We start from the raw sequence: 13,665 nt of genomic DNA, 5'->3' as shown, positions 1-13,665 counted from the left end.
ACAGATTCTTCGCTTTTTAAGTATAATTGGAGATAGATTATGCACCCTAATTGAAAATTCACAAAAGCAAAATGTAAAAAGGGACATATCTGTATATTATTAGAGAGGAGCAGACTTGCATGCTTAATAAGTGCAGTGGCCTCACCAGTAACAACAGCTGCATAGTAATACGTAGGGAGGGTGCGCCATGCTGTGGCTGAATACTCTTCTCCACTTAACAGAGAGGTTTAAATGAAATCACAGTTGACAGACATACTCTAAAGATTGGGAACAAAAGCTTTCAAGAAAGCAGGCTCTTTATCAACAAGAAAAAAAGGCAAAGTTAAGACTTACAGCATTAAAAATCACATCTACTTCAAGATAGATGACCCCCTTTGTTGGCCCTGTCAGCTGCTTGTTTTTCAAGACATAGGCTTTCTGTTCACCATTTTGAATCTGTGGGAAGAAAGACATGACAGCCGTCTGTCTCCTGGTCTCCAGTGAATACACTCACCCGGTAACCTTTGACTCCCAGCTGCTGAAACTGACATGGAGCCAAAAACAACTATGGCAATTCTGACAAGTACCTGTTCATTACCAGCACAGAGCCTGTCAGGAAAAATTAACTACCGTGGGATTCAACATGGTCGTGGCCCGAGTGTGTTAAATTTTATTATTTCTTTTTTTATTATTATTATTATTATTTCATATTTCAGCTGAGAATTGACAGACGTTGAACTGAGATTCTGCCCCCGCCCCCCCTCCTTGGGTTTGAGAGAAACATTGAGCTGTATGGCAGCTGAATGAAACTTACAGACAACAAGGGTACTGCAACTTTGCCCAGGAAATCAGCACTGCGATCTCGGTCTTCATCATAAACTGTCACTTCAAGGACTGAGTGGATATCTTTTATATTGCTTTATTGAGAGACAAAGAAAAAGAATAAAAGAGAAAGAAACCATGTATTAGGAAGGTTACTAATGTCAACATGTATTGGTTATTCATTTGGAAAGTGAGCAAATCTCATTGGCTCCTTTGCTCACTGCTCATAGAAATTGATTTACATTGTTATGCATTTTTAAATTATCATTATGTCAAGTTGCACATAACTAATCATACTGGGAAAAAAGCTACCAGCGCCTGGTTTTCTAAGTGTCTCTATTCTATCTTTGTAGTTAGGGATTGGTTCAGAACATGGTAAAAGGCACATACACTTAGATTGTAAGCTCTACGGGGCAGGGACCTCCTTCCTACTGTGTCTCATACCCCATGGCACTTATATATATATATATATATTTATTGTATTTATTTATTATATCACTTGTCCTCCCTGTGTGTAATTTTGTATTCTGTAAGATTGTACAGCGCTGCGTACCCTTGTGGCGCTTTATAAATAAAGTTATACATACATACATACATACATACATTCATGCCTTAAATTACAAGTAGGAAAAATAACTTAGTTTTTAGCAATTTATTTTGTCTGGTTCATTGTCTTTTCCAAATACTAGTGCAACCCCAACACTGCAAGCCCAACTAGCTTTTAACCTGGTCAGTGTTTGGGATATCCACTTTGGAGTGACATCCCATCCTCTAACTTTAAGAAAACTTTAATAATATGTGCATTGTTCAACATCATCTCAATACCAGAATCAACACAAAGGCAAACAAAAACGTATTAAGGTGAATGCCTAGGAAAGAATCCAAGTTATTGAATATTGGTTAATACTAGGTTGATGCTTTATGAAAGAACAGCCATATTTATGCGTAATACAATTGAAAGCGCTGTATTGTTAGAAGGTTGCCCTTTAAGTATCATCACTATAATGCAGTGATCCCCAACCAGTGGCTCGGGGGCAACCCCTTGGATGTTGCTCTCAGTGCCCCCAAACCAGGTAGTTATTTTTGAATTCCTGACTTGGGGGCAAGTTTTGATTGAATAAAAACTAGATTTACTACCAAATAAAGCCCCCTTTAAGCTGATAGTGTGCATAGAGGCTGCCTACTAGCCAATCTTAGCCCTTATTTGGCACCTCCATGAACTTTTATGCTGCTTGTGTTGCTCTCCAAGTCTTTTTACATTTGACTGTGGCTCACGAGTAAGAAAGGTTGGGGATCCCTGCTATAATGTATCTAAAGGAAGTGCACAAAAGTGCATTTTAAGACCTGGCTGTTGGTACATTACACTGTACTCTAATTGTTTAATTCTGTAGTGCTATTTAATAGGCCTCCACACAAGCATCCTTCCTAATTTAGATTCTCCATGGGAAAGCCCTTCTGTTGTTAGTTCCCCCAACATAAATTTCTACCTCCTCCTAAACATTAGCAGCAAAGTACAAAATAGTTGACATCTTACTAAATTTGTCTTTACATTGGGCCTAGTTTCTCTAAGTCAGAGCATTACTCTGTATTATGCTTTGTCACATGATGTCAAATTAATCTATAGAGTTTCCTACCTGTGACGGAATGGCAACTCCTTCAGTGTTCTGATAAACTGTTGGTGTTCCAAAAATGGAATCACTTATGTATCTTATTGGCATGGTCTACAGCAGAGATCCTTAACCTATGGCTCAGCGCCCAAATGGGTCACCTTTCTGTTTAGGGTTGGGCCCTATGATCTCATTTAACGGTAAATAGTAAACTCTTATTATAATAGATGTGTATTATTCTTCCTTACACATTTCCCATACAAACCCCCTTTAAATGACTGCACTGATGTAGGAATGTCAGGTTCACTTTAGCTGATCATGACACAGAGATAAGAAAGGAACATCCAGCTCTGAGCTCTGCTCATATAAAGCCATTTCCAACCATTTTGACTATACTAATTTCTGCATTATACTGCCTTTGCAGTTAACAGACCTATATTTCAAAGATATTATTCTACTCACTCTTACATGCCGATTTTCTGATTACAAAACTTATAACTGCAGAAAAAGGTTGCCCTGACACAGCTGCCAGTTCATAAATCTGATTCCTGGCAAATACAGAAGAAATGAAAAAAACTGTGGCTGCATAGTCATTATTAGAAGTGTACATATTTATATTGAGAAAATATAACAAGGACAAGGAACATTTGAGAATTTACAGGCAAGACTTTTATCTAGTATACAGCCTATGCAGTTTGTATAATGAAACTAAATATGAAAGCAGTGATTGTTATTTATGCCATTTCTGTTTAATGGAGGCTTATATTTAACTAGAGGTAAACTATATATATGGTCAGGAATAAACGAAACTGCACTAAACTAAGAACGAATGCACCTAACAAAGGACTGGGTGTTACATTTCTGTATCTAAAGCTCTGTAAACATGGAAGTGAAAATACAAGTTACAAATCTAAACAGGTCCGGACTAGAATTCAAATGGGCCCTGGCTTTTCAAGCACACAGAGGCCCAAACAAGCCCACAGGTCCAATAAATAGTGACTGTCTATGGCATCTTACAGGCATTTGCCAGAATCCACAGATTGCCAGTACAGGTGTGAATCTAAAGACAATTGATAGCAGTGATTATAACATCATGGGTCAATGAGGCCTTACTGCCATTACCAAGCCCCCGGCTCTAATAAGCAGGTCCCTCTTTACCTCCTGTGTCAGTCATAGAAATGAAGGAAGGAAATTTTTAATTTTTTTATGTATTTTTATTTTTCCCATCATTATCAACAATTATTTGCAAAGCACAATGAAAAATTTCAGCTGCATAACTGTGAATATTTTTTTCCACCAAGAAGTCATTAAAATTTGTTTAAGTTTAAAATTTAAAATGATTTAGGAGTGGAGAGTTACACATCTATATGAAGGCTCACGCGTGCATACTAAAGGACTAATTTACTAATGGCCATTATAGAATGAATCCATAAAAGGGCTCATTTACATTCGCAAGTGCAGTTGTGGTCCCCACAATTTCCCCTCAGTTGCATATTAAACCACCTTCGTTGAAGCTACTTGCTTCAAAATGTCCTTCTTGGACTTTCTTAGAGTTGTGCTCAGTGCTGCTCAGTCCTTTCTGCGCTGCTGCACCTATTGGCTCAGAACCCTGGAGCTATCTCCACCTCCTGAGCAAGCGGTAGGTCCAGAGTTTGCTTTGCACCCATCATCAATAGGTGAAATACACTTGCAGGGTAAAGAATTGGGTGCAGATGTCACTTAGATGTATGTGCAGTTGTGATAATTTTGTCAAATCGCACACAATTGAAATAGGTGCATTGCAATTGTGTCAAAAGCATCCCCTCTTGAAACCGTAATAATTACATAATAAGTTATATTGCATGGCAAATTCATTTTTGAAATTGCACTGCATTTACAGACATACAAGTGCCATAATGAGTCAGACTGATTAGTTATGAATCCATATATTTTTCCCAAGAACCCTAAGACTGACCAATAGATGGAATCAGCCACATGGAATCAGACACATTTTGATTCCATCAAAGTTTGTGTGCACTATTGCTTTTGGAGAATTTCAGCCCTGGCAGGGGTAGCAGGAATGCATAAAAGGAGTATCATTTTTGGACGGTTAAACCCATGAAACTCTTTTGAGGTTATGTAATAAAAGGCACTACGTTTGCCCACAAGCAGTAACCATAACAACCAATCATCAGGTAGATGGTTTAAAAGCAAACATCTTATTGGTTACTATAGGTTACTGCTCCTGGGCAAACTTAGTGCCTTTTATTACATATTGGCATTAGACTTCTAAAACATAACTTGTGATCTATCAGTCAGTAGCAGCATTTGATTGCTGGACCTTATACCATCCTGCTGCTTTCCAGCGGCTGACCTTAAATGCATTAAAGCTGGAGAAATTCCCACTGCTGACCCTACATTATTTAAAGGGTCTACACCAGGTAGTGAAGTGGTACCAGGGCCAGTGGTGATTTACACATTACACAGTTTGCAGAAGAAAACCAGCATCTCTAACACCGACCCTGTCATTTTAAGGCATAAATTACATGAGTTATATAGTTATTAATGTACCGTATATACTCGAGTATAAGCCGATCCGAATATAAGCCGAAGTACCTAATTTTACCTAAGAAAACTGGAAAAACGTATTGACTCGAGTATAAGCCTAGGGTGGGAAATGCAGCCGCTACTGCTAAGTTTCAATAATCAAATAAATAATAAAAGGACACTCAGAGTGACCCCCTGTGCACTCTTCATAAATATATCATGTTGGCAGCTGCAAATTAGGGAAAGGTGATTAGGGAAAGGTGGATGGAGGACCCTTTGACCCTCCTGCCTTGAAGAGTTACAGCACTGCTGATAACTTTTGGGAAAGAAAAATGCAACAGCAGAAGACAAAAGCAAGTTTGGGAAGGCTAAAGAATCTGTCATACTAAGTATCAAGTACTTGCCATCCTGCTGTGTGTGCTCCCCTGTGTGCACTCCCATCATATCAATCATGGAAGGCAGGTGCAGCTAGTCCACTTAATTTTCTTATTTTGTGCTATAAGACGTTGTACAGTTTATGTAGAATATGATCGATTGCACCAATTTCCCAAGTATCTGACTCAGCAACACATTCCAAACTACCTGTTAGGTGCCAGAGATTGCTTCATTAACTCCACTTTATGTACTGCTCATTCATTATGCACGAAGGTCTGTCCAACTGGGGGGCGCTGAGCAGCTGGAGGGCCCCACACAGTAACAGTGCAATAATGCGCACAGCCAATAACACTGAGGGGTATGAGTGCCAGCAACCCATTAGCGCACATCTAGGGATAAGCCCTGGAACTAGGGGGTCATAATAGCCAGAGCCCTTTCGTGTTCCTAGAGAGCCCACTTCCCACAGTGCCATTCCCAAACCCCTCGGCACCCAGAGGGATCTCAGCGGCTCTCAGCTGCTCATTCCCGCACGGCCCGGAGAGATGTGAGGGGATCCGGTCCCCCCAGCACATGGAGCTGCCAGCAGCCTCTGCATCCCCCACAAGCACGCAGGCACGCACAGCCACGGAGGGGGTGAGGCGGTGCGCGCAAGGAATGTAACGCACGCACAGCCACGGGGTGGGGGGGTGAGCAGTGAGGCATGTGCCGTGTCGGGCACTTGCTTGTGGGGGATGCAGAGGCTGCTGGCGGCTCCGTGTGCTGGGGGGACTGGAGCCCCTCACATCTCTACGGAGAGTTAAATCTTTAAATCCATATACTCGAGTATAAGCCGAGGGTTACTTTTTCAGCACATTTTTGGTGCTGAAAAACTCGGCTTATACTCGAGTATATACGGTACCCCCTATTGGAAATATAAGCATATTATAAGCTACAGAGAAGTTCTATTACCATATAAAAGCATGAGGGGTTTATAATGGATCCCTTTGCATCCTTAGTCCTCCACAAATACAGTAGTCAAATGTATGATCCCGCCCCCAAATAATCTATGTTCCGAGGCCCCGATCCCCAATGGGACAGGGGATGGACTGAAGACGACAAGTCGTTAGGGTAATAATGGCTCTGCATGTTTGTAAACATCTAATTTAGTTGAGCTTTAGCATTCTTTGAATTTGATTTGATTAAAAATGTGAAACTGGCAACAATACTTTGCATAAATAATACTAAATAGTGATTATTTTTTAAAAAAAATATAAACTCCTTGACCAGATTATGCTGGGGGTTTCCAAGGTTCAGCTTTGCAACAACCAAATATAATGTGTGATCCAGTGTACCACAAAGCCACTTATCTTTCTCTTTCTATACTTTGCCGTATAGAGCTCATATAATAGTCCTCAAGAAAAGATAACATAATTCTCATAAAAGGACATATTAATTCACTAGGGAAACCACGCTCCTTCTTCCATTTTTCTAATCAGATAATTGTGTTCTAGGAAAGCATATGATTTCTTACAAAAAGCCCTATAGGGAAGAATAGCCAAAGGGGCCGATTTGCTCAAGATTATCACATCAGATAATTACTGTCTCAGTTTAACGTGTCTGTTTATTTCTTTATCACTTTTGTTTTATTACTTTTTTCCTTGTCGGGTGGTTAGTCAGTCAATGTGACCGTAGCAGAATGAAGTACTCAAACGCTGAATTTCGACAGATTTTCTTTTTGCAGAACTAATTTGTCGCTATACCCTGTGTGCGCATAAAAGACCACAATAGGTCTTATTTTCTAAAAGATTTCTTCTATTCAGTGCAAAGACAAGATGCTTTTGAAAGCAATGCCGTAGGTGACACAGTTCAGGAGGAGTAACAGTGGCAACGGATTTTCTCTTTGTTTCAAGTTCATTATTAGGGCTTCTTTGGAGGAAAAAAAGGGAAAGCTTAGTTTTGATCTATTATTATTTTTTCTTATAGAAATGACACATTTTAAGCAGCAGCAGATAGCTAAAATCTGCAGGTGGCTTTTGAAAGCAGGAATGCTCTTAATTTCACTACTTAGGTTTTGACATAGACTGAAGCTATACACAAAGAGTTTGTTTGCTGATTCTAAATACAGTGAATAATTTTTATCTATTGCAGCTCTTCAATCATCTGCAAAACAGGGGATTATTGGAAGGTTATAATACCTTTTAATATAAAAAAAAAAAAACACAAGACATTTAAAGGTGTCGCTTTTTGCTACTATTGCTACTATTAATTAGTTAGCAAGTAGAAAACATGGGAAACAAAGAAAAATAATATAATAATAAAATAATTATTTTATAACTCAAATCAGTTGGCTTCCAGGGGGCAATAGATAAGGCAATTAAACTCAACATTGTAAAGGTGAAGTAACAATAAAATATCAAAATGGCTGTCATTTTTAAAGATGTCTATTAAGATATTGGAAGCCACCAAATCAACTTTAATTGTCAATGTCATTTCAAGACATAATAATGTCTTAATGTTTATGTGTACAAGGTTTAAAAGTACATTTAAATCATCATCTGTATGAGTGTTAAGATCTCACAAAAGCATTGCCCACTCCTAAAGAATATACCAAGTCATGTTGCAACAGTAACAGTATTTCATTAGTATGTGTACCAATATAAGTGATGGTTTCCAAAAGCATGGCTAGATTTGGGAATGGGGACCCTAGGTCAGTACACCTTTGCACCCTTATCCCTCCTGTTCCCTCTGCTCTTGCACCATCCCCATTCTGCTCTGCTTGCGACCCAATTAGGAGTTCTGGGGACTGGGTGGGCAGAATATTCTGACAAATAACTTGAATTGCCTGCTCAGTTCCCAGTGCAGATACAGCCAAAGCAGCATGTCACCCCTAAATTCCCACAGCCCTAGTCACAGGCCTTGTGGCCCTCCCATAAGTATAGGCCTGTCCACAAGGACTGAACAGAAATCTGCTCTTGTGGCTCTAGATAATGTTGCTAATATAATATATGTGTTAATCATGACACTGCCTTCAATGCATACAGGAACCAAATTATATGTTCCAACTCTCAGCTCCATTTCATCATAAATAAAAAGCCACATTTTTGGAAGTATTTTTGTTATTGGAGCTTGGAGTCCCGTTGAATGTGGGTAAAATATTGCTGTCAGTTAGAAATATAAGGGATCATGAATTACTCATCAATACTAACTAACCCACCTTCATTTGTATAATACTATCCCTCTGCCCATACCCCTACAGAATTCATCTGACATACAGTTATCTTACATGTCTATTCTCAGTATTGTCTATGGTGGCAAATGGTGGCAAATGCTCTTAATAGTTGGCAGGCCTCAGTCTAAACCAATGTAAAAACGTAAAAACTTACAATGAAAATACTTTGTTCCACTCAGGGTTGAGGTTCTTATATACAGTTTGGGTCATCAGTCTGTCATTATTCACTTCAACAACACAAAATGGGTCACTTTTACCTGAAGAAAAGCAAAAAAAACAATATCTAGGATTAGACACAGAAATGTAACTAATGACAATGCAACCCCTTTTTTTTTTTTGAGAGAAAACAGAAAATGACATTTTATATTCCCAACAACAATGTTTATTTATGTAGAGAGAAAACAAATGTAGGTTTAGGTTACTGCAAGCAATGGCCAGAGAAGATTCTTAAAGAACAGATAACAATGTGAATAAGTGCGTGTTACAGTGTTTTAGTTACTCCTATTCCTTCCTCCTTCCATCTGACGGCATTAACATTTCCAAAGCCAGTTCATAACCAGCATGTGCAACATGGGACCTAGCACAGCCTTTGCTAGGTGTGAGAAGTCATTTGTTTCAAATAGAACTGTCACCTTCGTTAAACAGTACTATCTAATTATAAACAGCTTGACATCAGTTTATAGATTACTAGATGACTCTCATACAAAAACATATCTTGCAAGATATCACTACATCTCTCCATCTGCTCCCAATTCATACACCTCACCCACTCTACCAAATCAATAATGGGAGTAACAGTATTTGAGTTCCAGAGGAGCAAATTCTTATTGGTCCCTGTCCATGCACTGCAATGTCAGTTACTGAATATTGACAATAGGTCTCACCTTTCCATGGTAGTAGATCTATCTAATTGAAGTGCTTGAATGGCAACTCCCAAGGAGACCATAGCTCCCTGCTCTGGGTTACTTTTCCACAGCACAGACAAAAGGAGCTTGCCCCATACTCATACACAAGGCAGATTTACAAAATTTCCAACTTGGCAATACTGAAGGATTGCCACCAACTGAAAATTCTGCATAATTACTAAAAAATGTTCAAAGGAACGACACATTTATCAAAGCAGACTGTCAGAACATGCTCAACTTTCTGTTCAGTGGGGTGTTAGAACTCATCTCAACCTCATATGAAACTAGTAATTTATTTATCAAGCAGCATCCATTGTTATTCATTAAAAAATACAATTATTTTTAAATTGGCCGTGTTTAAAACGTATTCAGTAAAATACAAATTACCTTGAAGCTGCACCAAGAGAAAGGCCATTGTCACCTAATCATATAATACACATTTAATGGGAAGCTATTTACTAACTGGTCTCCCCCATAGACACCCCTTGCAAATTAGTTTTTTCCCATATTTTTGACAGTGAGAGTAAAAAAGGTGTGAAATATTGTTTAGAAGTTGTTGTTTTGACAAGTACAATGAATAGGTTTCATTGATTGGATTGATTGCAGCAAAAACTAGTGTAGCTGCCATTAAACTTTTTGCTCCACCACAAGTAAGTCTATAACTAATACCCCATCTTTCCAACTCAATAGACTGAATGGCTGATTTATGGTACAGCTTAGTCCCAAGAGATTAGGTGGCTTTCCAAGAGAGAGAGAGGGACAGGATTACAGGTCCTTACTAGGCCCTCTGTCACCACCCCTTCCCCTGTGGGGGTCTGTTCAGTATATATATATTGTTTTATTTATTAAAATGCTTGTTTTCCTGTCTGTATTTTAACAAATTATATTATACTGTGCAGCCCTGAACACACAAGAACTGGTTGCACTATATAAATTACTTTATACAGTACATATATACACTTATTGGGTTAATATTTTTTAAATATCAGTCAAAACATGATCGCTTTTGAGTACATGCCCCAGATACAACAGTATAATGCACAAATATCTGAAATTTTACAAGCATCTCTTAAGCATACTGACTTGTATATATTTCTTACAGAAGATACAGAGTTAGACATTGAAGATAAATGGAGAGGCTAGAAAATGCTACTTTACATATAAGTGTATACTGTATATATATATATTCCCCTTGGAACCAAAGGAAGGGAAAAGCAAAAAAAAATCTCTTTGTTTAAATAAAAATGCTAGCATTAAGAATCAAGTTATCAGGGTCATCATTAATTACAAGGGAGCCAAGTGAATATGCTAAAAAGCAATCATGGAAGTTAAGATTGAAGATGAAAGTGTCTTGCTGAGAAGAGTAAAACAAATCCATAATTATTTTTACATATAAAAATGTTTTAAAAATGACACAGGAGGGTGCAGGACCCTTGGTATTCCAGTCTCGTAAATTACTTAAGGGAAACAAGGAATAGGCAGTCCTTTTGAGCCCCCTCTTTTCTTCTGTTTATATCAGAGAGGTATCAATTCATTTAAACAGGCTTAATTTAGTGAATTATATAAGTGTCATAGTCAGGTGATCCCAGTGGTGGCCAATAAAAAAGGGCAATAATTTGGTATTTTAAACCTGGAAAGCAAGCAAGTTGCAGGGAAAACTCAGTTCCTCTGTTAAATGTATAAAGAAGCAGCAGAATTCTTAATAAATCAGATAAAAGTGAGTGCAGGACTGACCAGACCAGAGTTGACTTTAATGTAGTTGGCCAGCTTGACGTACATTGCAATATATGGACAAACAATCCTTTTTTTGTTTAAAGAAGAGGGCATTTCTTGTTAGCTTAATGCACAGATTGTCTTAATGTCCTATATACAGTATATTGATAATAAGTGAGTGCAGAGGATCTGTTGTCTTTGAGGGTAAGCCTTTTGCCACCCCAACCCCAAGCTGGGAATCTCACAGACACAGCACAGTGTGGCATTGCTTGCTTAGCTCAGATACAAATTTGCACACAAAATAACAGTGGGTGAGAGCAGAAATGGCATGTAGACTTAAAGTAACAGCATCAGCAAAATATCTTTTTTTAAAAAAAATCTTCACACTTGCTACCGCCCTCATTTTTAGAAATAATGAACTCTGTCTATATAACCCCCTCCCCTTTTTTGGGACTTTTTGGCTCACATTATGCAGGGGGGTTATTGGTTCACTGGTAATCTAATTATCTACATTGCAAGAACCAGCACATTAGAAATAAGCAGTAAACTAATATCTCTGTGCTCAAGAACTAACAACAGGGAGAAAGTATGTTCAGCACAAGCCCTATTCGTCAATTTCATGTTTAAAAGAGGTGCTTCTTATATCTAGCTATATGATACCATGACAAAAGGATTTCCGGTAAGTGGGCTGCATATCCTACATATGGAGGATTAGTTATTCACACAGGTAATTGTTGCATTGGGCAGAAGGTGATAGTAGAAGGTGGCAAAGCAAGATACAGTATAACTCACAGAAAGTGAGAGACGGTGGGAAAGAAGATTGTTCATTAAAGGGGTGGTTCACCTTTAATTTTTTAGCATGTTATAGAATGTCCTATTCCTAGCAACTTTGCAATTGTTCTTCATTATTTGTTTTTTATAGTTATGATTTTTTTTAATGGTTATGAATTATTTGCCTTCTTCTTCTGTCTCTTTTTAGCTTTTAAATGGGGGTCACTGATCCTAGCAGCCAAAAACTATTGTCATTGTAACTTTTTATCGCTTTTATTTTTATTCGGTCCCTCCCGTATTCATATTCCAGTCTACTCATTTAAACAACTACCTGGTTGCTAAGGTAAATAAGACTTAGGTAACCGCAGGCTAAAATGCCAAACTGGAGAGCTCCTGAACATGAAGCTAAATAACTAAAGAAATACAAAAAATACAAAATGAAGACCAATTGCAAATTGTCTCAGAATATCAGTTTCTACATCAGACTAACAGTTAATTTAAAGGTGAATCCCTTTAAACATAAATATGATTTAATAAGTGGCTTGTGGATCTGTGCCATAATAACTGCTTAGCCATCCCTAATATCCATATGTATAGTCTAACAGTGGGCACATTATTCTGTCTATGGAACACATTTACTTTTGTACCACACCAAAACAGTGCTGGTCCAGCAAGTCGGGAGCTTGACATTACAAAGTGCGATACGACACACACTACTTGTATCCTAGACACTGTTATCATTTTATTAGGGCTGCAAAGCCCCATACTTTCCTCCAAAACTGTTGATGATGAACTATCAATTATTAAAAAAGGAAGATTAAAGTGTGCTGTCTGCAATTTTTTTCTGGGTACTTTGAAATACTAGCTTTTGACAATAATAGCAACATCTTTTATTTCTGTGCAGTTTGCCATCTGTTTGATTGGTATACAAGAAGCAAGCCCCGCTGTGTTTATTGACTCCTTGATGGGTAATTTAAAAGTAAAGTGCAGCAGTGCTTAGTACATCTGTAGGGGAGTATTGCTGTGGTAACACCACATTAATGCCAAATCACAAAAGTAAATCATGCCCTCATGGCCTCAGAAAACTGCTAGCCTGCTGCATGCAATTTGACATTAGCAGCTACACGGCGTGTGAGCTGTCGTTCTACTCAAGGCGAGGGATATGAAAGTTATTGAAATCTGCAACTCGCTTCCATTAAGATAATATCTAACGCACTATGCAATTGTATTTTGTCAGTTGTTCAATATGTTACTGATGCAATTTGCTAGGCGCGTCGGGACGCCCAATCGATTATACATCTCTGTTTGCAGAAAGTTTGAACCCTTTGATTTGTGGTGAAGTGGGGGATATGGGAATGAGCCGGTTTTATAAAACAGGGGACTGTGGGGGGTGGCCGTGAATAAAACAAAGCTAATATCAAATTGGAAAGCTGTGTGATTATAAAGCCTCTGCTCATTTATTTTTTTTTGTGAAATGCCATTGACAGTAAGGAACTATTTAACTCTTATATTGTTGTTTTCTGTGGTAATATTTGCATTTTGTGCAAATAAAATATTTATGTATATATACCTACCCTCTATCCTCATAGCCCCAGCAGTTTTCCAAGGCAGCCTATACCCTGTTGGGCACACCAGTCAAAAAGCAGAGATTGGAGCCCAGAAAAAGGGTATTGGACATCCCCACAGCAGCCATCCTGAGCTCCAAAGTCATGGGGAGGGTGGACCCACTGCCTGACAAGCTGAAAGCCACCCAGGAGGT

General features: G+C 38.5%; 1 protein-coding gene across 7 annotated transcripts in view; it reads right to left on the bottom strand.

The window, feature by feature from the left end:
• mctp1 (multiple C2 domains, transmembrane 1) overlaps positions 1-13,665 on the bottom strand; it is a 337,656-nt gene that overhangs the window by 145,222 nt on the left and 178,769 nt on the right. For all 7 annotated transcript variants that reach the window (XM_031899650.1, XM_031899658.1, XM_031899659.1 and 4 more), the window contains 3 exons: positions 8,672-8,774; positions 794-896; positions 334-435 (listed from right to left, as the gene is read on the bottom strand). In XM_031899650.1, the coding sequence (XP_031755510.1) occupies positions 334-435; positions 794-896; positions 8,672-8,774 (308 nt within the window). The remainder of the gene's footprint in view (positions 1-333; positions 436-793; positions 897-8,671; positions 8,775-13,665) is intronic.

This window comes from Xenopus tropicalis, chromosome 1, assembly GCF_000004195.4.
Source record: "Xenopus tropicalis strain Nigerian chromosome 1, UCB_Xtro_10.0, whole genome shotgun sequence".
In the NCBI taxonomy this organism is placed as follows: Eukaryota; Metazoa; Chordata; class Amphibia; order Anura; family Pipidae; genus Xenopus; species Xenopus tropicalis.
The sequence above is the reverse complement of the archived record's forward strand: the minus strand, read 5'-3'. Positions and strand labels throughout refer to the sequence as shown.